The 25,681-nt window shown below is 44.8% G+C and overlaps 1 protein-coding gene across 5 annotated transcripts in view; it reads left to right on the top strand.

Moving 5' to 3' along the window:
* The first annotated feature begins 4,124 nt into the window (after positions 1–4,124).
* LOC111851308 (cell adhesion molecule 1-like) overlaps positions 4,125–25,681 on the top strand; it is a 133,233-nt gene continuing 111,676 nt past the window's right edge. For 2 of the 5 annotated variants that reach the window (XM_072700979.1, XM_072700982.1), the window contains exon 1: positions 4,132–4,275. In XM_072700979.1, coding sequence (XP_072557080.1) covers positions 4,200–4,275 — 76 coding nt within the window. In that variant the 5' untranslated portion in view covers positions 4,132–4,199. Of the gene's footprint in view, positions 4,276–25,681 lie in introns of all 5 variants that reach the window. The other 3 variants (XM_023826102.2, XM_072700981.1, XM_072700980.1) reach the window with 3 other exon arrangements.

The raw sequence follows: 25,681 nt of genomic DNA on the forward strand, positions 1-25,681 counted from the left end.
TTATCGATTTTCAGATATAGGTGTCAAATTAAACTGGACATCACTGCCACCTGTGAGGTGAGGGGTCACATGGTGACTTTCGTTCACAGTGGAAACCCAACATTTTTAAATGGCTTCTTCTGGGGAAAAAAAATCATTCCTTGGCGAGTCAGAGTCAAGTCTTGAGTCAAAACATTGCAGTCTGAGTCAAGTCTCGAGTCATTTGCCCTCAAGTCCAAGATGATTCCAAGTCTTTCCATCATTTTTGCTGTCAAGTCACAAGTCATCAAATTTGTGACTCGAGTCCAAGTCGAGTTGCGAGCCATGTAACTCGAGTCCCTACCTATGTTTGGTTTTTTTTTTACTTTTAGTGATTAAAACTTATTGCTGCAAAAACCAGCCTTAGTACATCATAGTATAGACTCTTTACAAGTAGAGAGAGGTTGAAAAGAGAGTTGCCACTCACAGTTGTACTCACACAGTTTTCATGTCCGTGTATATGGATAAAGTGATGCATCTCTACAACAAACTATCTCAAGAGACCTTGCATTCAGCCAATTGAAAATGAGAATTAATATACTCTGAAATTGTAAAATTAACGTTATGGAATCCAGAGGGGGACTATAATTTCACGACTTCACAGGGTCCAAGTTGGGTCGGAGTCTTGAGTATTTTCCCTCAAGTCCAAGACGAGTCCAAGTCTTTCCATCAGTTTTGCTGAGTCCAGTCACAAGTCATCAACTTTGTGACTTAATTCTGAGTTAAGTCATGAGTCAGTGACGAGTCCTCGCCTGTGCTCCAGTCCCAGTAAAGTGCCAATTCTTTTGCAAATCATCTTTAATTTGTTGAAAGCATCATCACCTCATTGCAGCAAGTATATATGGGGATAAGGAAACAGTTAGAATATAGAAACATTTTGAAAAGCAAGAAACTGTCTTTAAGCCTAATTCAAATTTTTTCCACTTTAATATAGAGGGTTAAAAACACACTAATAAGATTAAGACCCCCAAGATATACCAGCCCCTAATCCCATGTGAATGATTGATTGATACTCATACCAATTATGGAAAAAAAAACTGAAATATAATTCTTCATTTCCATGTCCAAAATATCATCAAAGCAAAATAAATAATTAAAACCATGATTATAATGCACTAATAAATGCAAAACCTGTACAGCGCTCCATTGGTTTATGCTACATGAAACAGTTTAGAAATCATTTATTAATGTATAGTTCTCAGTTTCTCACAAACATCATCAAGTGTCATATTCTGGGTATATAAAACATACACTCACCTAAAGGATTATTAGGAACACCATACTAATACGGTGTTTGACCCCCTTTCGCCTTCAGAACTGCTTTAATTCTACGTGACATTGATTCAACAAGGTGCTGAAAGCATTCTTTAGAAATGTTGGCCCATATTGATAGGATAGCATCTTGTAGTTGATGGAGATTTGTGGGATGCACATCCAGGGCACGAAGCTCCCGTTCCACCACATCTCAATGGTGCTCTATTGGGTTGAGATCTGGTGACTGTGGGGGCCATTGTAGTACAGTGAACTCATTGTCATGTTCAAGAAACCAATTAGAAATGATTCGAGCTTTGTGACATGGTGCATTATCCTGCTGGAAGTAGCCATCAGAGGATGGGTACATGGTGGTCATAAAGGGATGGACATGGTCAGAAACAATGCTCAGGTAGGCCGTGGCATTTAAACGATGCCCAATTGGCACTAAGGGGCCTAAAGTGTGCCAAGAAAACATCCCCCACACCATTACACCACCACCACCAGCCTGCACAGTGGTAACAAGGCATGATGGATCCATGTTCTCATTCTGTTTACGCCAAATTCTGACTCTAGCATTTGAATGTCTCAACAGAAATCGAGACTCATCAGACCAGGCAACATTTTTCCAGTCTTCAACTGTCCAATTTTGGTGAGCTCGTGCAAATTGTAGCCTCTTTTTCCTATTTGTAGTGGAGATGAGTGGTACCCGGTGGGGTCTTCTGCTGTTGTAGCCCATCCGCCTCAAGGTTGTGCGTGTTGTGGCTTTACAAATGCTTTGCTGCATACCTCGGTTGTAACGAGTGGTTATTTCAGTCAAAGTTGCTCTTCTATCAGCTTGAATCAGTCGGCCCATTCTCCTCTGACCTCTAGCATCAACAAGGCATTTTCGCCCACAGGACTGCCGCATACTGGATGTTTTTCCCTTTGCACACCATTCTTTGTAAACCCTAGAAATGGTTGTGCGTGAAAATCCCAGTAACTGAGCAGATTGTGAAATACTCAGACCGGCCTGTCTGGCACCAACAACCATGCCACGCTAAAAAATTGCTTAAATCACCTTTCTTTCCCATTCTGACATTCAGTTTGGAGTTCAGGAGATTGTCTTGACCAGGACCACACCCCTAAATGCATTGAAGCAACTGCCATGTGATTGGTTGATTAGATAATTGCATTAATGAGAAATTGAACAGGTGTTCCTAATAATCCTTTAGGTGAGTGTATATTTCTTATATTGACGTATAGTTCGTCACTATCAAATTTGTGGTTCAGATTTGAAATCAGTTCATGTACTCTGTCTTTCCTCAAACATTTTCACATGTAAATATATTTAGGGTATAGACAAAAAAAAACAATATTGACTCTCCATCATCAATTTTTCTGTCACTGTGATAAATAAATTACAGTGTAAAAACAGAACCAAAGCTCCAGCAACTGGGAGAAGAAAGCCCGTATTTTTCTTTAAATATAGATGTCTCTGAAGGCTGGTGTTCAGGGAGGCAATATCAAGTTATATTATGGACTAAAAATTGATCATTTTATTGTTTAGAAGCATCAGACTCAAACACTGGGCATACAAACAACACTAAAAAGGGAAAATTAAAAGCCTCTTCTGTCAGAGACATAGTGCAAATTCGATTAAAATATTATTGAAAACAGAACGTGTAATACTGTTATATATATTTATAAATGTTGTATTCTTATATACCCTCCAGTCTTATATATATAAGTTGAAAGATGGATGGATACTTTAACCTTAAATATTAAATATTCAGTTTGAATTCTAGGAATGCAGTAAAACGTATATGCATGGCTTATCTGGAAGTTTCCTGTAAGGAGTCAATCCTACTTGTTGAAGTGCTGTGATGAATCGGTCCAGGATGTACATACTTAATGTGCTGGCTGCAATCATCGTGAAACTGAGGTGGTTGCGAAAATCACTTTACGATAAAGACAACGAGAACTGTATGACGCAATCTATAGACCTACCTAAATATAATAAAAAATATAATTTGTGGTGCATTCTGGACGCTTTTTAATTGTAACACTGTAATGGGTAATCCCAACCTTTCAGTTTTATTGTAAAACCTCCCAGTCTTCGCCAACACAGACCCGAAAAATAGCGGTGGCGCTATTTACCTTTCCGTGTAAAGGCTTGATTTTTTCCCCCCAACTAAAGTGAACTATTTTCGCATAAACGTACAGTATATTCAGCAACTGTATATTATGCGAAAGGAAGTAGTTTAACGTACTGATTCTGTATATTCAGTGACTTGCACACAATTTACTTGCAACAAGTAAAACAAAATAAGTTTTGCTAAACCGATGTAAAAACATCGTGAAAGACTGGTTTATATGTAATGAATATACATCCGGTAAAAACAGCGCTAATCAAACACTTTATTACAAAACATAGGCAAGTACAAACAAAAAAATCTAAATCCTGTTCGTGAAACTCATAGTACCTGCCTGATTATCTTTGCATTATCCAACCCCTTTTTTGCATATAATTACCCCCACCGCCTTCCTTCCTATTTTTCATTTAATTATCCCCTCATGTACCCCTCCCCTTTTGCATCTAATTAGCCCGTCGTTTCATGCCTTTGCACTGCATGTTCCGCTGCCCCCCACTGCGTCCCTCCCCCTTTTTATCATATTATCCCATAACTTCCGTGCTTTCTGCTCTCGTATTCGACTGGGACGCCCCCTTGCAGCTTATCACGCCAACGTCCTCCCTCAAATCTTTGCATCTTATTATCCCCTGGCTTTCCCTCCTACTCCTCATCTTATTATTCTGTCGTTTGCCTGCCTCCCGCATCCCTTGCTCCCGAATACGCGGTAGCCCCCTCCCTCCCCCCCCCGCATCTCATTAGCCCATGCTCAGCGCTAGGTGAACCAGCAGCGCCGCCACATTAAGGCAGGTGTTCAACATGGCGAACGTGGGGAGTCGGTGTCTCGCCACAACTCTTTCTTTCTTCCTGGTTTCGGCAGCTATTCTTCTCAAAGGTAGGTCGTAAAGTGACAGGAAAGACCCCTAAGAAAGTGCAAATGGAGAATAGCGACACGTCGGCGGTGTGCCGTCCGCAGAAATGCGAGGAGGGATCGGTGCGTGACCGGAGGGATGCGCGCTAGCGGGATGGGGAACCAGGCTCATCCTGGCGGAGGGCTGCGCTTCTAGGTAAACGGAGTTAACAAGTGACCGCTTGTCGTAAGAGCGACGGCAGAAGGGAGCAGACCGAGTTATTTGGCAAGTGAAACAAACCCGAACGCTTGCCTGTTGAAACCACTGCGGCGATCGCGCCGGCCCCTGCACGTTTTCCCGTGTTTGACTCAGAGAAACAGATGTCCAGGATGGTTAACTAGTGTTGCAGATAGTCCGCAAGCAGCAGAAGATTAACATAGACGTAAACATGAAACATATGTTCCAGTCTCACAGCTGGATTTATGTCATCATCAGTATTGCAATTTTTTTTTTAACTTAAGGTTAACACAGCCCCCCCAATGCAAATTTCAAGAGAAGTGTATCAAAGCGCTTGCGGTACTTAACCGATTGGGTAAACGGGATTCCCCGGGATGCAGCAGCCTGAGTCCCGTCACCGTGTCCTTGTGTCTTTGAGCTCTGGCGCCTTACTGTCCGTGCAGCACCCCGCTACTGGGGCACCCTTTGCGGACACTCACAAATCCAGTTTACGGTTGCTGGACATGCAGAGTCGGGAGCTTTTTGGCCATTTAAATGCCCCGAGGAGGTGCTTTTTATTCATGCGGGAGACCTCACTTGTAGCTCAGGATGCCGGCAGCCAGTGTTATAGGAATGAAACGCAGCTGCGTGCATGAAGATGGCAAAGCACCGGCTCCACAATTCTAACATTTATTTGCTTTCAATTTTTTTACGCACTGACAGGGGTGACACTGCAGTTTCCAAAGTAGTTTTACGGTTAATAAGGAAAAGCGCTTCGTTATTGCGAACGGGAGTACGAAGTGCACTGCATAGACGTAGCGGGTTATTGCAGCGTATGTGTTCAGAGGTTTTAATGCATTTATCATCACGGTATGCAAGCAACAGTTGGAGGAGAAATAACTATGGCAGATATCTTGCTGGTTTGCGGAAGTGTTATTTACACGTGCAGCGAGCTGCCTGGGTGAAATTGTAAGGTAGGGAATATACCGAAGCAAATGGTTATGCATAATGTGTCGTATTTTAGTGCCATTTCCACACACACACACACGCATGCGTGTGTATATGTGTTTGCATTTACGTGCGTTTTGGATTGAACACAGGGCTATAGCCTCCTAGAGCACAATACTCTCATCTGTGATTTTGTCGGAAACGAAGAGGGCAGTGATTGATTTGACTTGGTGGCTGGAGGGCTGAACAAAATGAATGAATAAAATCGCAATATTGAAGATTGCAGTGCGACACGCGTTTTATGCCGATCTTGTGGTGTGTAGACCGCGCCTTTGCCAGTTAAACTAAAGTTAAGCTGCACATTAAAGGGGTTCAGGACGGTACCGTGACACATCGGACTAAAAAGAGATTCTTTACTCTTTTTTACTAATGTGCATCACATTACAGTATTTTCATTTCGCCACTGGGCTTAAGCATTTTCACTTCGTCTGGTTCAGGATTTCCTCCGTGGGTTTACGTGTCATGGTTGCGAAAACCTGTTGAAGAGGAGGGGGTGAGTCTTATCTTGGACTCCTGGGTCGGCGAGCACAGCGAAGGCAGCCTGTTTACATGCTTAGCACCTACAGCAGAGATATGCGCTGCGGGACGATCCTTTTTTATCGAGCGCCGGCCCGAATCGAAATAGCGTCCTATCGATTTAAAGTAAAAAAAAAAAAAGAGGGAGAGAGAAACGATAGTCGTGGATGTAAAGCGCTAGCCCTCCCCCCTGCAGTACAGACCCTGTGATATACTGGACAAGGGCATAGATTTGGGTATGGACCGTAAGGGCATGTCCCTACCAATAACGTGGAAACTATGTGCGTTTAAGGGGGCGGCGTTCGCGGCTGATTTGGTTCCCTATCAATATTGAAACTAAACCTATGCCCTTGATCCGGGGACTTCCAGGGGATCTCCACTGACGGCCACCATGCTGCATGCTCACGTGGTTTCCCGCTGCGTCCTGTACATGGTCATTTGATATAAATAATGTATAAATGGTCATGTGATTAGATGTAGAATGTTATGCATAATTATTATTAAGCTATAAATATTGAAAAGACCTAAGTTAAAAGAGAGTCTGAGAGAAGCTTGCCAGTCCAAAACAGGGCTTCCTTTTTAGGGTGTTTCCTACGTGGTGCAGCTTATTATGGAGTATGTATGGTGGGTATGATACATTCCCATGGAGTGTTTCAGACACGCCTGCTTTCATGCTACAGCCCATCAGGACCTGTGGGTGAAGAATCCTGCCTCTTATGACACCTGTAGGCAGGTGAAGCTTGGTACTGCTGGCTTAAGCCTGTGCGTGCATTTGTCCTTTCTGAAGAGCAGAGCTTGTTGTCTCTCAACAGTCGAGAGAAGCTGGATTCGAACCCACGACAACCAGCCATATCCTCAGCACAGCGTACCTGCAGACCACTTGTCTTCCTGCCTATGCCGGCAGGCTCAGAGTGATGGATCTGCATAAATGTTCCTGGTGGACTTTAAAAATCAGTCCTGGATTCCAGTTAATCCATCGTTTACCCCAGTATCCATAGTTTGTTTCCCTGCCATCGGTGGAATGAATGGGCAGACATGTTTATTGATAGAGCCTCTGACGGGTAATATTTCTTGCTTCTTTTTTGTAATCTCCCAGTACCTGGGTAACCTAGAAGAAAGCTATAGCCCTAACACGTGTCAGGCAATCGCAGAACTCACGCAGCTCCTTGTAAGAATCCCCGATTAGTATTCCGTCTTTATCCAGAGTATCTGATGGGAGAAACCTTTGGCCAAAACCTAAAAGTGTCCGTGAATAATTAAAATTCCTGCAAAGCGTGTGTGTGCGTGTGTGTCTGTCCGTGTGTGCATGTTATTTCATTTATAGATTTGTATCGGAGAAAGAACCGTGTTTTGGAAAGGATTGGCGTTTGTTGGTGTTTTCAGTTTTGTACATGATTATTCCAGTCAATATAATTGACAGTATCCTCCCCAGTTAAATGTCTTTTTTTTTTAATGAGCTTTTTAACAATATTCAGTTGCATTATTCTCTTCCCGCGTTTATCTGAAAGCCCTCATCGCCCAGTGATTTTAAATAGTTGTTTTCTTTGCCAGTTTGTTCTCTTTGGAGAGGGGTGTTGGTTTATAGAAAGAGAGAGAATGAAAGTGAAGGTCTGTTTTCCGCGGGGCCCGTCGTCGGCGAGCGGCCGCTTTGTCTGGCTTCCACGTCTGGGACGCCTGCTTTGAAATGGCTTGTTTCTTTAGGCACGCCCATGGGCCTCACGCTCTCACCCGTTTTATCCCGTTTATCCTTTTCTAATCCCTGTCTAGTCAGTTTTCCTTCAGAACGTAAGCTGTAGTCTGTTCTCTTCCCCATTTTTCCTATCGGCCGGCGTGCTCGGACCACGGGGCACGTTAACGAGCTGTGCTCGTCAGAGGAGGCCCCTGTCATTGGTGCTAACGAGGTTTCTCCAGGATGCAGTGTTAGCACATAGTTAGCTGTGGGTGAAAAGAGACTGCAGGGAGGGGGTGTTTGTGTGCTTTAAGACTGGTTCTGTGTGAAGGGTGCCACTGCAGTGATCCATCATCGATTATAAACTCAGCGGTAAATTGTTAAAGGGACGGTTATCCCAGCCAGTGAGGGATATCAGCCACGTGGGGCAGTGTAGGGAATTTAAAAACTATTTTGGGGGCAAATGGGGGCATTTATGAAATTTTGGGCAGTTTTTAAATGCCAAAAGTTTGTTTTTAATGTGAGATGAGCCCAGATTACAATACATACAGTAATGACCACCTTGTGCCAACATGAGTAAATAATAGACATAATGTTGCTGTTCCAAAGAGAAGTGTGCAGTCATCTGTATGTGTACAGAATACCATCTGTATGAGAGAGAAAGCAGGAGACAGTTCTAACTATTAGGCTTTTATTTAGCTCTTAATAACCTTTGGCTGTATGTATAATGCATTAGTTTATAGATAAAATGAAAACCTCATCACAGTCTTTCAAATGAAAATAGTTTACCATCTTTTTTTAAACATCTTCTTTTATTTTAAAAATAAAAGGCAGTGTTTCATAACTGTAAATGCAAAGCAGTGCCTTCAACAAAATAAAAGAAATATTGCAAATTGTGGTATTTTTAACCTGTGAGCCATTCGGCAATGTTTTAAGATTAAATGAGAGAAGTACCAATTTTTTTTGCCTCCATCAACTACCTGTGAAACACGGGTTGATTTTAGCTGTGAATTCCGGGAGTCTGCCCAACGTCACGACCAAAGCTCTCGTGTTGTTTACAACCAGGAAGGAATACTGTTGGTTTTAACACACAATAAAAGGTATATCGATATAAACGGTATTGTGTCATCCTATATTTTGTTTTGAATATATATCAATACCATGAAAATTTGAGACACTGCCCAGCCCTAGGTAACTGTGAACGGTGTTGACGGGCAGGTGGTGAAGCCACGGGTAAGCAGACAATCTGAAGCCACGCCTCTAGCAGAGATCGGTTTGTTTATTTTTGGATGAACGCCTTTATTAAAAAATGATATTGGCCTTTGCCAGGCATCGTAATGGTGTTACATAGTAGTATGTAGTTAAAGTTACATATTACGTTATGTACATACATTTGTATGCATGTGTTTTAGAGATGGAAATGAAATTAAATGAATACAAATAAAATGATGGCTTAATGGATGATTATGATAATAGCCTAAACTGGTAAATACAGTATGTATATGTATATATATATATTTTTTTTAATCTTGGGGGCAATGTTTGCACCTCGATCACGGTTTTTAGGGGCATTCTGTGACTTCTTGGGGCATCTTTGCCCCTGTTAATATCTGGCACTGCAGTGGGGGTTTATGACATTCTGTACTTTGTAGGCCTTGGAATGATAAAAAATGTCCTGCTTTCGAAGATTTATGGCCCTCAGATCGAACAGCTGTTTTAACATCTGAAGTATGGAGTGGATAAGTGTCACCAAATGAATTGCTGGCATGTGCATGGTGTGGGCTATGGCAGTGACGCCGGGTCTGCCACAGGAAGGCACTCCTGCACTTGGCCGGCTCTCTGCCTCTGCTCCGGGCAGTTTGGATCTCCCTGCTGGACGTGTAGGGTTCCCAGAGCCAGTTCCCCTGGCCCTCGAGGACTGTGTTCACTTCTAAGGACTCGTCCTCATCTGCATTCATGTTGTGCGGCCCAGGAAGAAAAAACAGGACTTAAATTTAGAATGTCATTTTGTCACAGCACTTAAGCCTCTGGGAAACCGGTGAGTTTTTCAGCTGCTCTGGACTTTGATTGTGTAAACAGCGGCTCAGCTCCAGTCAGCCGGCGAGGCGGCAGGAGTTCGATCCAGCCTCGCTTCCTGGGTGTCTGCCGAGACCCTCAGGCCCCACCCCTAGGCCGTCCTGCAGGATGCCTGTCCATAGAGGCCTGGTGTTGCTGTTTTTCTGTCCGAGGGGCAGACAGTAAATGAATGTAATCTTATATACAGCCATGGAAAAAATTAAGAGACCACAGAACAATTTTTTGTTTAACTCATTTCTCAATTTATTGGTGTGTGTCTGTGAATAATATATATATATATATATTTCTGCAAACTGCACCCTTGTTCTTCTCCGTTGATAAAGCACTTTTTCCTTGCTTTATGGTACTTCAGTCCTTCTTCTTGGAGCCTGGTATGAACTGTCCTAGCAGTGCACCTCCCACCTGCACTTAATGTTCCCATTCCTACTGACGGTCACTTGATGGCATCCTCTAAATCATGAGAAACTGTCACATAAGTTAAGTCTCCTCCATTAGAAAGCAGTTTCCGCTCTTTTCCTGGCTGGTTTCTGGTCATTCCAAGTGTCTCCTGCTTCACCTTATTCTTGTTTACTGCTGTCTTAGAAATTTTGAACGAGGAAGCAATCTGCTGCTCAATATAGTCTTCTGTCAGCAGAACCATGATTAAACCAGGATTTAAAAATGCAGATTTGCTTAAAAATATATAGTGGTCTGTATGTATATGTGTGTGTCTGTACTTTTGATATTGTGGGGACCAGTTTTTCAGTCCCCACAAACATATGAATATAAACCAATATAATATAATATAATATAATATAATATAAATGGTAGTCTTTCCTTATACTGCAAATGGCCTTGGATAAAAGTGTTGGATAAATGAGTTAAAATGTACATGTGGCAAGCTTCTTTACCGCAAGTGAAAATAGGTAGTGTGTGTGCATGTATATATACATGTGTGTGTATATATACTGTGTATAACAATTGCAATATGAATGACGCAAGAGATAAAAATGGATTTAAAAGTAATCTTTTTGAAACAAGTAATGTTTCTGAGTGTCAGAGCTTTGGGGATTATTGACAACTGACAACAAATCTTTTTTTTTAAATTTTTTTTTTTATTTTTTCCCCAGTATTAAGGGATTATGGGCTTTCAAGGTAGGCTTGTTGCCATGGTATTTAAACCAAGCCCTTGGATGCTTCTTTTAGTGGACTTGAATTTTAGGAAAAGCAGCCCTTTTTTTTTAGCAGAAGAGGGTATGTCATTGTGTGGAGCTGACTTGCCGATCAGATCTGTTGGAGATGTACTGCGATTGATTTAAGATGTATATGCAAGCCGTCTGTACCATAATCAGGGGAAATAAGTGAGTCGTACCCGGAAATAAGCATTCTTTTAGTGTGGTAAGTTTAATCCTTATGAACAATGTACCAGTTTTCCCCTGTGACTGTGCTGGATAAATGGTTGGAAGATGGATCGATGATAAAGTGAAACCATTTCTTGTGGCAGGGGGATTCCAGGAGCCACGGGTGCAGAAAATGTATTATAAGCCTTCTCTTGGATATATTGCTTATTAAATACTTTTATGAGTGTATCAGTTGTGTGGAATCGCGGGCAGGGAGAGCACCTTTCATCCTGCATGGAATCCCCAAAACGGAAGTGGCTCCACTCTTCAGGCTTCTTGAAACAGTGACGGAGACATTAAACTGGAAGTTGGAAGCTGACTGATCCCCCTTCCCCCCCCTCCCGTATGGCAATGCTTTATTTGATTGTTCGTATTGTCTGCTCTAATAAGAGCTGCTTTTGGTGGGGGTGGGGGGGGGGTAAGGCTCTTATGGAGGCATGGAGATGAAGGCGGGCGAATCCTGAGAAAGTCTTTTTTGGCTGAGAAGCATGAGCGGGCTTTTTTAGAGCAGCGCTTGTGTAATCCGCGCCGTTCCAGTTCTCGAACGCTGCACGTGTTACGCCGCTGACCTGGAAGCGTGTTATGTCTGGGTGTGCTTTGTGTGCTGTCGGGACACGCCATGTGCTCCAGTTGATTTTTTTTGTTTTTTGTTTTTTTCCCCCTGATGAAACCCAAACAAAGGCCCATCCAGATCTCTCTAAGATCGCCGGGGGGGGGGGGGGGTATCACTGTCCCGTTAGGGGTGTTCAGTGATGATTTTGGTGGTGGGCTCATAAGTGTGAAACTCCCAGAGCGATGTTTACAGTTCTCCTGTAGGGTTCAGTAGTCGTTGGGGAAAACAATGGTGTGTGTCTTTCTGGCGATCCAGCCCACGCTTCGACCTGCAAGCGAGATGAGAGATCGCTCAGTGATGGTCTCAGACCAGCAGTTGCTTTACACTATTGTTTACAGTGCTTGCCGTTTGTAAAGCTATTAGTGGGCTGTTGTACGCTTCCATAACCATGGATGTGATGTCGGATATGTGAAAACTGGCTAGACTGAATTAGGCTTGGGCAGTATTATGGTGATATGGTATACCATGGTATTTTGGACATGTTTTGAAATCTTACTCGGCATCTGACCTCCACAATGACCCTCGATCCGCCTCTCAGTAAATTTTATCATTGGGGAGTGCAAGTTTGGGCAAACTTAATGCCAAATACTGCAATAGTGTTACAATTGAAAATACTGTCAAATTCTGTATACTGTGGTATAATGTCTGGGCAGTATGAAAAATGTAATACTGCCCATGCCAAGTGTGAATATGAGAGAAGACGGGCAGAGGAGGATGATCACTCTGTATTTACTCTGCTCCATTGCCCAAATCCAGCCAGATGGGGGCAAAATAGTTAAAGAACTCAACCTAGGGGCATGTCTGCCTGGATCGAAATGAGCCCTGGCATGAAAATACGGCCCGCTGGCCCCTGGTGGTGGTTCTGGCTGCTTCATGCTCTCGGGTCCAATTCCAGATCCACCTGGCTTCTCTCAGATCAAATCAGGAAGTCAGTGTAAACAGTGCTGTGTAGTTCAGCTGTCTGTCAGGAACCCTCGTGGGTTAATAATCCTGGGCTGTGCCGTTCATTCTCTGCCTGAGAGATGCTTTAACACGATGTTGCCGTTTAATGCTCTCATTGTCATCGGGAGCCCATCCGAGCTGCGGCTCAGGCTTGGGTTTTAAGTTCTGCTTGTGGGCCGCTGACTTTGTTGTGATCCTAATTAATTTCCCGTTAAGATCTCTTAAGCGGCTCAGTGGGGTCAGGCGGCTCACAGGAGACGTCGGCTTTGGCTTTGGAAATGCGAGATGGGAACCCTGTTCTCATCTTTGCCAAAAAATCCCACTTTTTTATTGTGTGCTAACATATACAAAATCAGCCGATGTCCACGATACGTTTTTCTTTTTCCTCCTTCCTGGGGAGTCTCTGCTCAGAGATTTTTCCTCCCAGCTGCATCATTTGTTCCTGAGGCTGAATCTCTGCCCCTGTCAGTCATTCCAATGAGGCCTAGCTTACCTTTTCCCTGCTGTCCTCCCAGCCGGACAGCAGTGCTCTCTGTTTGGGTCGTTGGGATTGCATTCTGAGTGTGTCCCTCTTTACATCGGGAAGATGTTTTGTCGGATCCTGCCAGTCGCTTGGTCAGACCTCGCACAGAGCTTCCGTCCTCTGCTCCCAAAACCTCGTTTGCTGTAAAAGTAGGCCTACTTATCCTCAATTAGCAACATCGCCCAGATTATTTCTGATATTCATCATCTCTGATTCAGCCGTTTAGTAATGTAATTAGTGCCATTAAATTGAGGGAGAGGGTAAGTTGGCCCTTAGACGGAGAGGCCTGCACGGACAAGATCTGTGGGAACGTACTTCCCGGTGCACACAGCTTCTGTTTTGTGAATCGGCGATGTCGTGAAGAATGTGGCGAAGATGCGAGGGAAGATGTACCCGCAGGAAAGGACTCGAGCTGCCTTTGACGAGCAGATGGAGGGGCGGGAGAGGGTGGGCATCGCCCCGGCAACCCGTCTGTGTGGATGCCCTCGCCTTCTCCTGCGTGGTAGTTGTGGCGATGGTGGTGGCAGGGGGGGTGCGGGGGTGGTACGGGAGGAGCAGTAATCATGGTTCACGGAGTCCCACTTACACTCATCCACGCTGCGAAATGAGCATCGGCTCCGTCAAATGGTCCCAAAAAGCGAGCTGGAATGCTTTCGCAGCCGTCTGTTCGCTGCTTGACAACACTTGTCTCTTTAAAGCGAGCATCCTTTGAAGGTCATTAACCCCCCCTACACGCGCTTAATCAGGCTTCATCTTGTGACTAAGGAACACATGTCATTTTTGTTCGTGATCTTGTTTGATGCTCCCGTCGGTGGTACGCGCATCGATTCGTAATGACTGAGGGCGATCGAGCGGCCCTTGTGAATCGAGCAGCCTCGCTGGGTGGGCCGGCGACTGTATGAGACTCGTACTCTTTATTGGTTCCTACTGAAAATGCTGCCCTGTCTGTTTTGTACCCTCCACTTCCGTCGGGCCATTAATGTGAATTAGTCCCGCAGTGCTACGTTTTCCCTGTTCCATACTTTCTGTTCTCTCCTTGACATTTCTGCATTTCGGGTGGTCTGTTTGGCCAGCTCTGCATATTTCCTCAGGACTGCACTCGTATGGCTGCCTCTGCTGGGTTTGTCCAAGTAGACCGCGGTGCACTTGAACCCTTTGTTCTTTTCGGTCCTGAACCTGGCATATGTGACGAATAAGCTGTTTAGTAGTCATTATTGATTTACAGTGTGCGTTTGTGGGCCTGTTTCTGAGCCCTTGGTAGGTATGTCAGTATTTATGGCTGGACCCCCTAGTTGCTGGCTTTTTTTTTAAACATTTTGGAGGTGTGGCCTGCCTGTCCTCATGTGGGGCTGTCAGACAGTGTGGCGTGTCATTATCTGATGCAAGCTGTAGGTGGCACTTTGGAGGCCTTTGTACCTACGTGCTGGGGGAGTTAAGCAAATAGCTGGGTAATGGCTGGGTATAGGGGAACTAGTGCCACAGAGGGTCCCCCTCCGCGTGCCCCTCCACGTCCCCCTCCGCGTGCCCCTCCGCGTGCCCCTCTGCGTGCCCCTCTGCGTGCCCCTCCACGTCCCCCTCTGCGTGCCCCTCTGCGTGCCCCTCCACGTCCCCCTCCGCGTGCCCCTCTGCGTGCCCCTCTGCGTGCCCCTCCACGTCCCCCTGTGCATCCCCCTCTGCGTCCCTTCCGCGTTTAGCTGGCCCATGGATGGACTTCCCTGTGAGTGTGCTGGCTCTCACCTTCATTACCCAGCCCCCTGAGCCCAAACGTGCTTCCCTGACCCTCTATCTGCCTCCCTCTCTCTCTACGGAGCCAGAGAGGTGCCTGTAAATCACTTCTTATCCCATCAAACGGGCTGCTCTTTGGCTGCCTGGCAGTGTGGCTTCGGTCCTGCTGCTGGATGAGTATACAGTACAGTACAGTATCTCATCTATCCATCCATCCATCCATCCATCCATCCATCTGCCCGTCTGTCCACCTGTTGTGTTCTATAACCTTTCGACGGCAGACTTGCTGGGGGCCTGCAGCCATTGACACAACAAGACACCCTCCCCCAGACTCACAATCTAGTGAATCTCATTATAAACAGGGTATATGTCATGGAGAACCTACTTATAAATGCTGCACTATGAGTACTATAGGTACTCAGGGCTTGATGAATAAATAATCACTACAGAATACCATGCCAGGGCTTTGTGAAGGACCCATATGTCCTTAAATGGCTGTGGCTATTCAGGGTAATAATCCTGGTTATACTCAGTGATAAAGGAGAGAAAGAAACAGCTCCTCCTTCAGGGGGCAGGACCTTAGTGGGGGCCGCTGGCCGTGCTTCAGGGTCATGTCCATGGGGAGTTGGGGAGCCACCGTCTGAAGCCGTGTTTTTCATTTTTGGTCTGCGAAATGCAATAGAATTAGCTCCCCCCCACACACACACATCTTTAAGCTCAAGCTTGATATGGCAGCTGAAGGGAGGTGTCGCACAAGGTTTGGCTGCGGCTTTGTAAAGTCAGGGCCTCTTCTCCGTTCTCACAAAGACTGGTGTGTGTGTGTGTGTGTGTGTGTGTGTGTGTGGGTCTGTGCTGTTTGTGGCAGCTTGTTAGGAAAAATGTGTTTCGCTAAATAAACTTTGATGCATTACTGTGTTTCTTTGGATAACAGCAGGTTATTAAAATGTGTTTAATTGACTTTGATGGACAGCGCAGTGGGTGTCTGTTAGCGTCTGCGTGACGAAGCCAGCGTTTCCTCCCTCTCCCGACTCGTGCTGCGGTTTTTGATAGAGTCAGATTAGCATGCTTAATTTATAACCAAAAGTATATTCATAATTTATCATTAATTACTGCCCAGTTAAGTTCAGGAGCCAGGTGTCGAGCTCATTTCTGGATTGATTGCTTATGATACTTTAGTTCGAAAGTTTTCTGTTTGGAAGTTTCCAGTATCCTGGTTGGATTTTGGGTTACAGCTCTCGACTCTCATCGCTTGTCATTGTTTCTGGACCAGCTCCTCAGTTTCTGGTTATACCCCAGTTTTCCTTTACAAATGTCGTTCCTACTTCTCTGTTAAGGTTGAATGTTGTCTCTGATTTTTGAGGCATTTTGTTTTGAGGAGTTTCGTTTGCAAATGCAAGCAGACTACATGGATTTATGAAGGAAAATATTTTAAAAAACTGCCTATATTTCCAAATCACTTTTCACTCTTGGATACGCTGCTGTTTGCCTTTATGAGATAAATGGGGGAAAAAAATCTGTTCAAAGGGTCTTTACTTCACACGGATCCTCGCAGATTCGCCCCAAAGTGGGTTGCCAGACGCCGGAGGTCAGATATTTAAATTTAGAACGAAGATGGATTCTTTTCCACGTTTTGCTTAATTTTTTTTTTTGATTTATTTTTATCTCTGAGGACATCATTTGAAAACTTTACTACGTTACTGTAAAAGCATGTCACCAGAGAGCATACTGCTGGTATGATTCTTAAATCTAATTTATGAGAAAATCAAAGTTTACATTATGGGTGTTTTCTGCCGGCTCTGTTCTTTAACCTATTAGCTGTTCATTGCACAGCAGCACTCTTAGGGTTGTTGAAGATGAAAAGGCTTAAGGTCTGTCCATGTGATCGAATGCACAGTGGCTGCCTAATCGTGTTAAAGGGGACCTGGTTGTTTACGTAATTTCATCAACAAACTTCAGGTAAAGGAAAATGATCAAACGATTAAGCTTCCTGTTGGAATGTGAGTGAAACTGTCGCTGGCAGTTTAGAGCCTGGGGTCTGTGCAGAGTGGCGCTATGCTGTAGCGCTATCAGGCGTGAGGTGGCTGTCATGTGACTGTCACCGTCACAGCCCATTGAACACAGCCCTCAAGGAGCCCGAGCCCAACGACAAGATTGTTGGGAGGGAAAACAGGAGTGCCCGCTGGCTGAAGAAAGATGGCATTGACGCTATGAGCATGGGGGTGGGGGTGGGGAACAGGAGGCAGCCATATTCACGCCAGTGAGGGGCTAATGAGCAGGGCCACAGTCCCCCCCGCACATACAGTGCCCTCCACAATTATTGGCACCCCTTGCAAAAATTTGTAAAAAGGGTTAGAAAAAAAATCCACCTTTTGGTGAAGCAGCTTCATCTCACACTGAAAAAATGAGAAAAATCCAACCTTTCATTGAAATAAATTTATTCAAAGAAAAACAAATCCTTCATCAAGAAATAATTATTTCCAACAAAAACACATGTGCCACAATTATTGGCACCCCTGCTTTTAATACTTTGTACAGCCTCCCTTTGCCAGTATAACAGCACTGAGTCTTCACCTGTAATATTTTATAAGGTTGGAGAACACAGAGCAGGGCATCTGAGACCATTCCTCTGTACAGAATCTCTCCAGATCACCCAGGGTCCCAAGCCCTCTCTTGTGCACTCTCCTCTTCAGCTCAGCCCACAGGTTTACAGTGGGGTTCAGGTCAGGGGACTGAGATGGCCATGGCAGAAGCTTGATCCTGCGGTCAGCTAACCATTTTTACGTTGATTTGGACATGTGCTTAGGATCACTGTCCTGCTGGAAGATCCAATGAAGGCCCAGTTTTAGTTTCCTGGCAGAGGCAGCCCATGTACCCTAACGAGGTTTCCAGGGCCTTTGGAGGAAAAACAGCCCCACAACATCACAGAACCTCCACCATATTTTACAGTTGGGATGAGGTTCAATCCATCATATCCATCCTTCTGTTTACGCCAAACCTACCTTTAAATGTTTATTGCCAAAAAGCTCAATTTTGTTTCATCAGACCATTGAATTTGATTCCAGTCAAAGTTGTAGTAATGTTTATCAAACTCCTGGCACTTACATTTTAAGTAACTGACAGAAAAGGCTTCTTTCTGTCATACCTTTCAAAAAATCTGTTAGCATTAAGGGGGGCGTCTGATGGTTTTTTTTGGAGACGTGGTAACCCCAAGATTTTACTTTGTCTTGTAATTGACCAATAGTCATCCTTGGGGATATTTTTGCCTCTCTTATGATCCTCCTCACTGTATGTGGGGGCAAAATAAACTTGGGTCCTCTTTCAGGCAGATTTCTAACAGTTCGTTGATGTCCACTTTTCAATTATTGCCCTAATAGTAGAAATGGGCATTTTAAGGCGAGTAGCTATTTTTTAATACCCATTCCCTGCCTTATGAAGGTCAGCACACTTCTCCCTCATTTGGTCTGTGTGTTCTCTTATCTTTCCCATGTTGATGGATGACTAAGGGAATTTGGCCTCTGTGTCTCCTCATGTTTGTACCCCAGTTAATCAGGAAGTCATGGATTACAGCTTGAAGGTTCCTATTCACTTCAATCAACTCAAAGATGTACAATTTACAGGGGAAACGTGCTTCAGTTACATTGTGTTCACTATACTTTGCAGTGGTGCCAATAATTGTGGCACGTGTTTTTGTTAAAAATAATTATTCTTAATGAAGGATTTGTTCTTTCTTCGAATAAATTTATTTCAATGAAAGGTTGGATTTTTCTCATCTTTTTTCAGTGTGAGATGAAGCTGGTTCGCTAAAAGGTGGATTTTTTTCTAACCCATTTTACAAATCTTTACAAGGGGTGCCAGTAATTGTGGAGGGCACTGTAACTGCCACACAGCACTGGATCGGAAAGGCCTCCTGTTTTTCCCCGGCCTGCTCTGCCGACTGGGGTTTTCCGACATCGAGACGGTAATGGAAAACGGAGAAATAAAATTCCCGCTAAAAATAAGGTGTGATTGCGTGTATATGGCTGGGATGAGCCAGGGGCCCGTCGCCGGAGTGGAGGAGGCACGCCCCGCGTGCCGAGATTAAACAGGCTGCCATTTTCCTTTGTGTGGTTTCTGCGCCGTCTGAGTCTCGCTGTCTCTCACATGGGCGGAGGAGCTAGTAAGAGGGTGCAGGGCCTTCGATCCAAAGACGTAGACCACAAATTACCCCCTTGGAAGACAGAATACATTAAATAATGAAAAGTGATACCGGTCGGAAATGAAGGGGGGAAAAAAAATCCTAATTCCTCTGGCTATAGTAATTTGCCAAAGTTAGTGTGAGGGTTCAAAGGGAGAAACATCTCCTCTTCTAGGTGTGACCTGCCCTAACCCGTCTTATTTTGCTGCTCTTTATTTTTCGCAGTTTTTTTTTTCTCTCCAAATTCATTCCCGAAATTGCTCCAGGTGACACACGGATCATTCCGCCAGGATTTAAAATGTCCTGCCGAGCAGACGGAGACCCGAAACGGAGCAGGGACCGTCAGTCTCCGTGACCCAGAAGGGGGGCCTTATGAGGGACTTCATTAGCGGTGGTGTCTCTCAGTCCGCTCGGGTCGCTCAATTAATCATTTTACGATGGACGTTCTGACAGATGTCTGCTTACGCTTCTGTCATTTGGTTTATTGGAAAACAAGCAGTATGCTTGACCGAATATGAACTTTCATTTTTAAGTTTTCCACAAAGAGCCAAAATGGACATCCGCAGAAATCCATTGCAGAGTAAATGTGGATGTTCACCTGTGGAGTAGCGGGGGTGGGATTCAGAGGTCCTGAGTTTTACTGGGTTCACTGGGTTCTGATCCTGACCTCACTGGGTTTACTGAGTTGCTGGAGTCCAGTGTTTACTTGGAATACTGACCCAGGTGATTGATCCTCAGGTGACCTCGCTCGGCCAATCCCGTCTCTCGCTGTGGTGATTCAGGCGCTATATGTACATGATGTAAGAGGTTCGTTTGTGGCCCCCACCTGTCCCGCTTGTTATGGAGGCACCGTCTCCTGGGCGCAGCAAGACTCCAGTGATGTTAAACGCCCGCCGGCATGGAGGAGGCACAGTGACCTAGATGAAAGGGAACTGCTGTGAAAAGTCTGCCCCGACCGGGCCGGGGGGCGGGGGCGGGGACGGGGGCAGCGGGGGGGGGGGGGGGCATGAGAAAGTGATGACATTGTTTGAAAGCCTACTAAGCTGTGACCCACTTTGCAGCTTGTTAGACTGTCTGACAGGCTTGGCGCTGGGGGGGGGGGGGGTTTGTGGCACGTGGACATGGTCTGACTTCCAGGTGACAATCCATCAGCCCCACCCTGAGAACCTGCCTGCTTGGGGAGGGGGGGCAAACTCAATTACTCTCTGGCTGTTTGTTTTCTGTGTATGTTAATATACCATGATGCATACAGAAAAGAGGATACCTTTCCATATTTTTGCAAACTTTGGCAGCTCTGCTTTATGTCTGCCGATAAAATGAAATACAATTAACAGAAGCTGGGGGGCCAGAGATCCTTTGCAAAGTGGGGCCTTTTACCAAAAGTCAATAAAATCAATATGTAGATACCTAAATAATTAAAGTGCCCTTTTTAATTAAGTAAACACGTCATTCTGGTAATTAAACCACATGTATCACACCATTCTCATGGGGTACAGGCCTGACTCCCTAATCCTCCTCAAGTTGTCCAGTTTATCTTGTATGTACCTTGACAAGGTCATCGGTCCGGTCAGAGTCGGCTGGGTCTGACTAGGCTGAGCTGGTGATCAGTTGCCTCTGCACCAAAAGAGACATTCCTGTGCCGTTATTCTGTCTTTGGCTGGGTTAATAACGAAATTATGGCTAATCTTGCAGCATAGACACTGACCTTGTTGAGACCTTTTCTGCTGTCTGTCAGAGCCCCGGTGTGATGACACAGTTAGCATGTAGGGCAGATTTGTTTGTTACAGCTGAACGTCGATGCCGAGGAATGGAGAAAGTAATGAGGACCTGGGCTTTGCAGGTGTGGCAGAAGAGAATGTGTCTTCAACACAGCCGTCAACCTCCTTCGGCACTGCAGGAGACTGGTGAATCCCTAGCGCTTTGGCAGGAGTGACTAACCCAACACATTTGCTTTGCTGATGGAGTTGGCCGCTGAGTGTTCACAGCACCTCTGATGACAGCGGTGACCTCAGATGTGTGGGGCCACCTATCTGCTCCATCTTACGTAGTGTCCACCTATATTTTGCTTTATCCATCCATCCATCCATCCATCCAACCATCTCTCTTCCAACCACACATCATGGTGAGCCTACAGCGTATTCCAGGAAACTCTAGGAATAAGGTAGAAGATCCATTCATTTCATGTTACTCTTCTATTGTTCGCTTTTTATTTGTTTATTTATTTAAATTTCTCAAGTTTAACCGTTTTAGGCAATTGTTGCAAACTCCCAAGGTATCAGTTGACAAATGACTTTTGCCTATTTTGTGACTCTTGTCCACATACATCAGACCCACCCAACAAGCTTTTGACATATCTGGCCATATCCTTTAGGGCTCTCTCCTCCGCATGCACGATGAGGGCCAGTCACATGACTGATGCTACCTTGATTTTGGTTACTTGCTGCCTCTCTGATGTGTCCCTTTCTCATTAATCACTTTTGCTGTAATTCCATTTACTTCCCCATTACTGTGGTTATGAGTAAGTGGACTTCTCGAGGAGCACTGAATAATTTAAGAGCGTTACTCATGGAAGATGTATTTGATGTGGTTAGTTTCTACAGGCCAATTATGGCGAGTCTATGATTTTGTCCATTCTGGTATCTCTTCTTTCTTCTTGGGCTTTAATTTAATTCCAGATCAAGTGTAATGTGGTCTTGGTCGCCTCCCTCTTTCTGTGTGATGCATCCCACATTGCATGGGGACGTAGGGCATTGTGTGATAGTAATCAAGCATGTGGTGGATGACCTTGACTTTATTCTGATGCAGCTGAGATTCTGGCTTTCTCAGGTACCCAAGGACCCTAATGTGTTTGACCCCATGTTCAGGTTCCAGGGAGGAACTGTCTAGTGAAGTCGTCTTTCGTTTGCGGCAGGTCAGCTGGAGTAGGTTGTCCGTTGCTCTTGTCTCTTTCGTCTTTCGTTTGCGGCAGGTCAGCTGGATTGGGTCGTCTTTTTCTGTCTACTGTTTCTGAACAATGTCACTGATGATCAGGGCTGGCTTGACATTTTCAGGGGCCTTAGCAAAGTTTCACTTGGAAGGCCCCCTTATACCCAGAAAATTGATTATCATTTAACAACTTCTGTTAAGTTAATTCAGGTTTCCTGTTTTGTCTGTTGATAGAGCCAGTCCTGCTGAAGATTAGCATTTTTCAGCATGGGGGTCCTATTGGTCTATGCCTGAAAAATCTACAGGTCACATGTACAGCACTATGATTGCCCCTCAGTGCTGGCCCACACAACTGCAATCCACTTCCTCCATATGCCCAAGATTAAAACTGTGTCACGTTGGGAGTAGGAGCGAGCTCACGCTCAAAGCACAACGTCTCCGGCTATTATGCCGGGTGTCTGCTCTTCATATCGCGTGCCACGGCTGTGTGGGGAAGGCAAGGAGAACAGAGAACCAGCGGGGTGTGTGTATTTAACACAGTTTTAAAACACAAAGCCGCTTTGGGGACTGGGGGGGAGGCTGTAGGCAAATTAAATGGTTATTTATTGTCTCCTGAGCCCTGAGGCCCATGGCTTCTTGCAAAAAAAAGGCACTGAGGCATTTAATATTGTTCTCATGATTATTTTACCGTTCCTGGGTGACTTTGACTGTAATAGAACAGAAGGATGGACAGATTTAAAGAGGCAGCAGCTAGGGGACCGGCTCCGGAGCGTCCTCCCTGTTTGATGTGCGGCGGGCGAGGCGTCGCACCGAGATGGTATTTTCACATCCTGCCGGCCGTTAATGATGTCGGCGTCTCCATCCTCTGACATACGGAAATCGTAAGATACCACTTACGTTCACTCTGTCTCTACAGTTGGCCCTCTGTTGCGGAACCTGTGGATGCAGCCAGTCGCGGTTTAAAAATAATTCGAAAAAATTCCAGAGAGAGAGAGAAAATGAATTTTTGTTTTCTCTATGTATAATTATATTTTGTATATATGCTTGTATTTTAAATATTCTGTGTTGTATTCTATGTGTTGAGGTCATTAAAAAAAAAAAGCAATCTTTTAAGTGTTGAAACAAAATGTTACATTGTTGCTGAAGTACACTATATAGTTATGCTTACAATGGATGCTTCTTTACTGAGCATCTACAGACATTTTTCTTGTTATTCCCTAAGCGGTAAAATATAACAACTATTTACATATCATTTACATTGTGTTATGTATTATAACTAATCTAGAGATGAAGTACATGGGAGGATGTGTGTTGGTTATATGCAAGTACAGTGGTACCTCAGTTCTCGAACTCATTAGAACTCGAATTTCTTAAAAGTCGAACCAATCAGTTCGAAAAAAAATTACCTAGAACTCAATCTGAATCTCAGAAGTCAAACCTTGAACGCCGACCTAAGAGAACTTGTATGCGCGGGGAAATGGGTAAACAAAGGGTCAAGCTTCAGTTTCAGCCTCGCATTCGCTGTGACAGCATCATGCATGTTTACACTAGTTGAATACATATATTTAGACAGTAAAAAAACATTTAGACAATGATAGACAGTAACAGTAATTATTATTATTATTATGTAATAAAATACATTTTAAAATAAATATTACTTATTGATTATTTTAATATTAATAATAAACCATGAATACATTTAATCATAATAATATTGTCGTGCCGAACAGGGACGGAACGGAGACAAAGGCGCAGACGTCAGGGCATCGGGGAATATGGGGTTTAATTACAGGTAAGGCAGGCAAAACGCAGACGGACAATACAATGACTGGACTGGGGAAACAAACTGAAACATGGACGAAATACAGAGTACTAATGACAACAACCATAAACAGCTGATCACTGGGTTAACGAGGGGGCGTGGCACACGGAAGGAGTGGACGATCGGGGCAGGACACATTGTTTTGATACATTTATTTTCTTACTTTACAAATTACTGTTTTGATAAATGTGCTTAGATGTGTTTAGTACAGTATATGCTCTTCTTGTTTTATCCGATTCATTTTGTGTTTAAATGCTAAAAAAAAACATTTAGGTGGTATTTTTTTGGGGCCCGGAACCAATTAATTGGTTTTCCATTAAGTTCGAATTCTGTGGTACCACAGTACTGCAGCATCGTGTATAAGGGACTTGAGCATCCGGGGATCGTCACCGTCATCCCTCTGTATCCGTGGGGGATTGGTTCTGGGACCCCCCACGGATACAGAGGGACGACTGTACCTCTCATCTTTACATATCACACGCTTATTATCGTTTTTATATTTTTTTTGTACTTGGGCACCCTTTTTGACTGTGCTGTTTATTTTGAAGTAATCGCTTTAGATTTGTTTTTCTTTTTTGGGATCTGGACAACTTAATGAACATTGTTAATTACCCCCACAAGTCCGTCCTAATGACTGCCACCGAGTCGTCACAGTGCAAATCTCTGCACGACATGAAAGTTCCCTCACCGATCCAGGCTATTGATCGCCCACTCGCTTGGGGCGGGGGGAGGGAGGGGGAGGGGGGTAATCCCCAGCCTGACCTGACGCGGATGGGGAGCTTTGGCGAATGATAAACCGATGAGTCACCAGGGACTCCTGGTCGATGTTAGTGAAGAACTGTGGTGTTTTCCTGGCTGCAGTCATTGCTGGGCAGGTGAGCGGGGAGCCGGGAGCGGGGAGGTGGCTGAGGGTGATTTTATGAAGCTGCCGAGATCATTGAGCACAAGAGAACATTTATGCCAGTGGTTCTCGACACCCCCAGCTCTTTATGGCCTGGATCAGCCATGCAGGTGGTGGACTAACCCAAAAATACGGCCTGGGGGGGGTGCCGAGGACCACTGCTGGGGTTTTCTGCTGAAGGTGTTTTGCTGGCAGCCCGCTGGTTGCGAGCCACGCATGCATCTCGGTTCGGGTTCAGTGAGTCGGATTCCAAAAGCTGAGACAGCAACCATGCTGCTTTGGCTGTGTCATCTTCATTCAGAGCTGGGGGATGGGGATGGTGGGGGTCCATGCCATAGGGGTGCCTCAGATGCCAGCAGCCGGCCCTTTATTTCTGTTCTGCGTGTGCCTGTAGCGTGCAGCTCCACCGAAGACTCATGCGGCTAAGGTGGGGGTCTCATTGTGCTTGTTTGTCAGTATGGGGTAAGGGAAGAAGGTCATGGCATCAGCGGGGGCTTTGTTGTTAGCCTGGGGGTAGGGCATGCTCCAGGAGAAGCCCGATGAGTGCAGTTTATGTTGAGGCCCACGGAGGACTGGGGCCGGCCAGGTGGAGGGTAGCTGAAGGAGCATTTTGGAGGGGCGGGGGAAGCTTGTCGTTTAAATTTAATGTCACCTATTTATTTGCCTTTTTATTAAACAGAATTCAGGCTTTTTTATGTAAAAATGTTGAAGTGAGTATGCTGGCAGCTGGGAAACGTATCAGAATGTATGAAACCTATCAGAGTTAAAATGAATCCTTCCCTAAAGTCTTTGAGTAGGACGTTTTGCTAATTGTTTTGACTGCGTTGTTCCTGTAATGCATGGCTTCCTTTAAAGAAATTGCACACAGTTTCTAGCAAAACAAAAGACCACTAAAGATGCCTGAGTTGATTCGGTCCTAATAGGATTTAAAGGATGTGTACTGTAATTACATGCATTTCAG

Source organism: Paramormyrops kingsleyae, chromosome 17 (genome assembly GCF_048594095.1).
Source record: "Paramormyrops kingsleyae isolate MSU_618 chromosome 17, PKINGS_0.4, whole genome shotgun sequence".
NCBI lineage: Eukaryota > Metazoa > Chordata > Actinopteri > Osteoglossiformes > Mormyridae > Paramormyrops > Paramormyrops kingsleyae.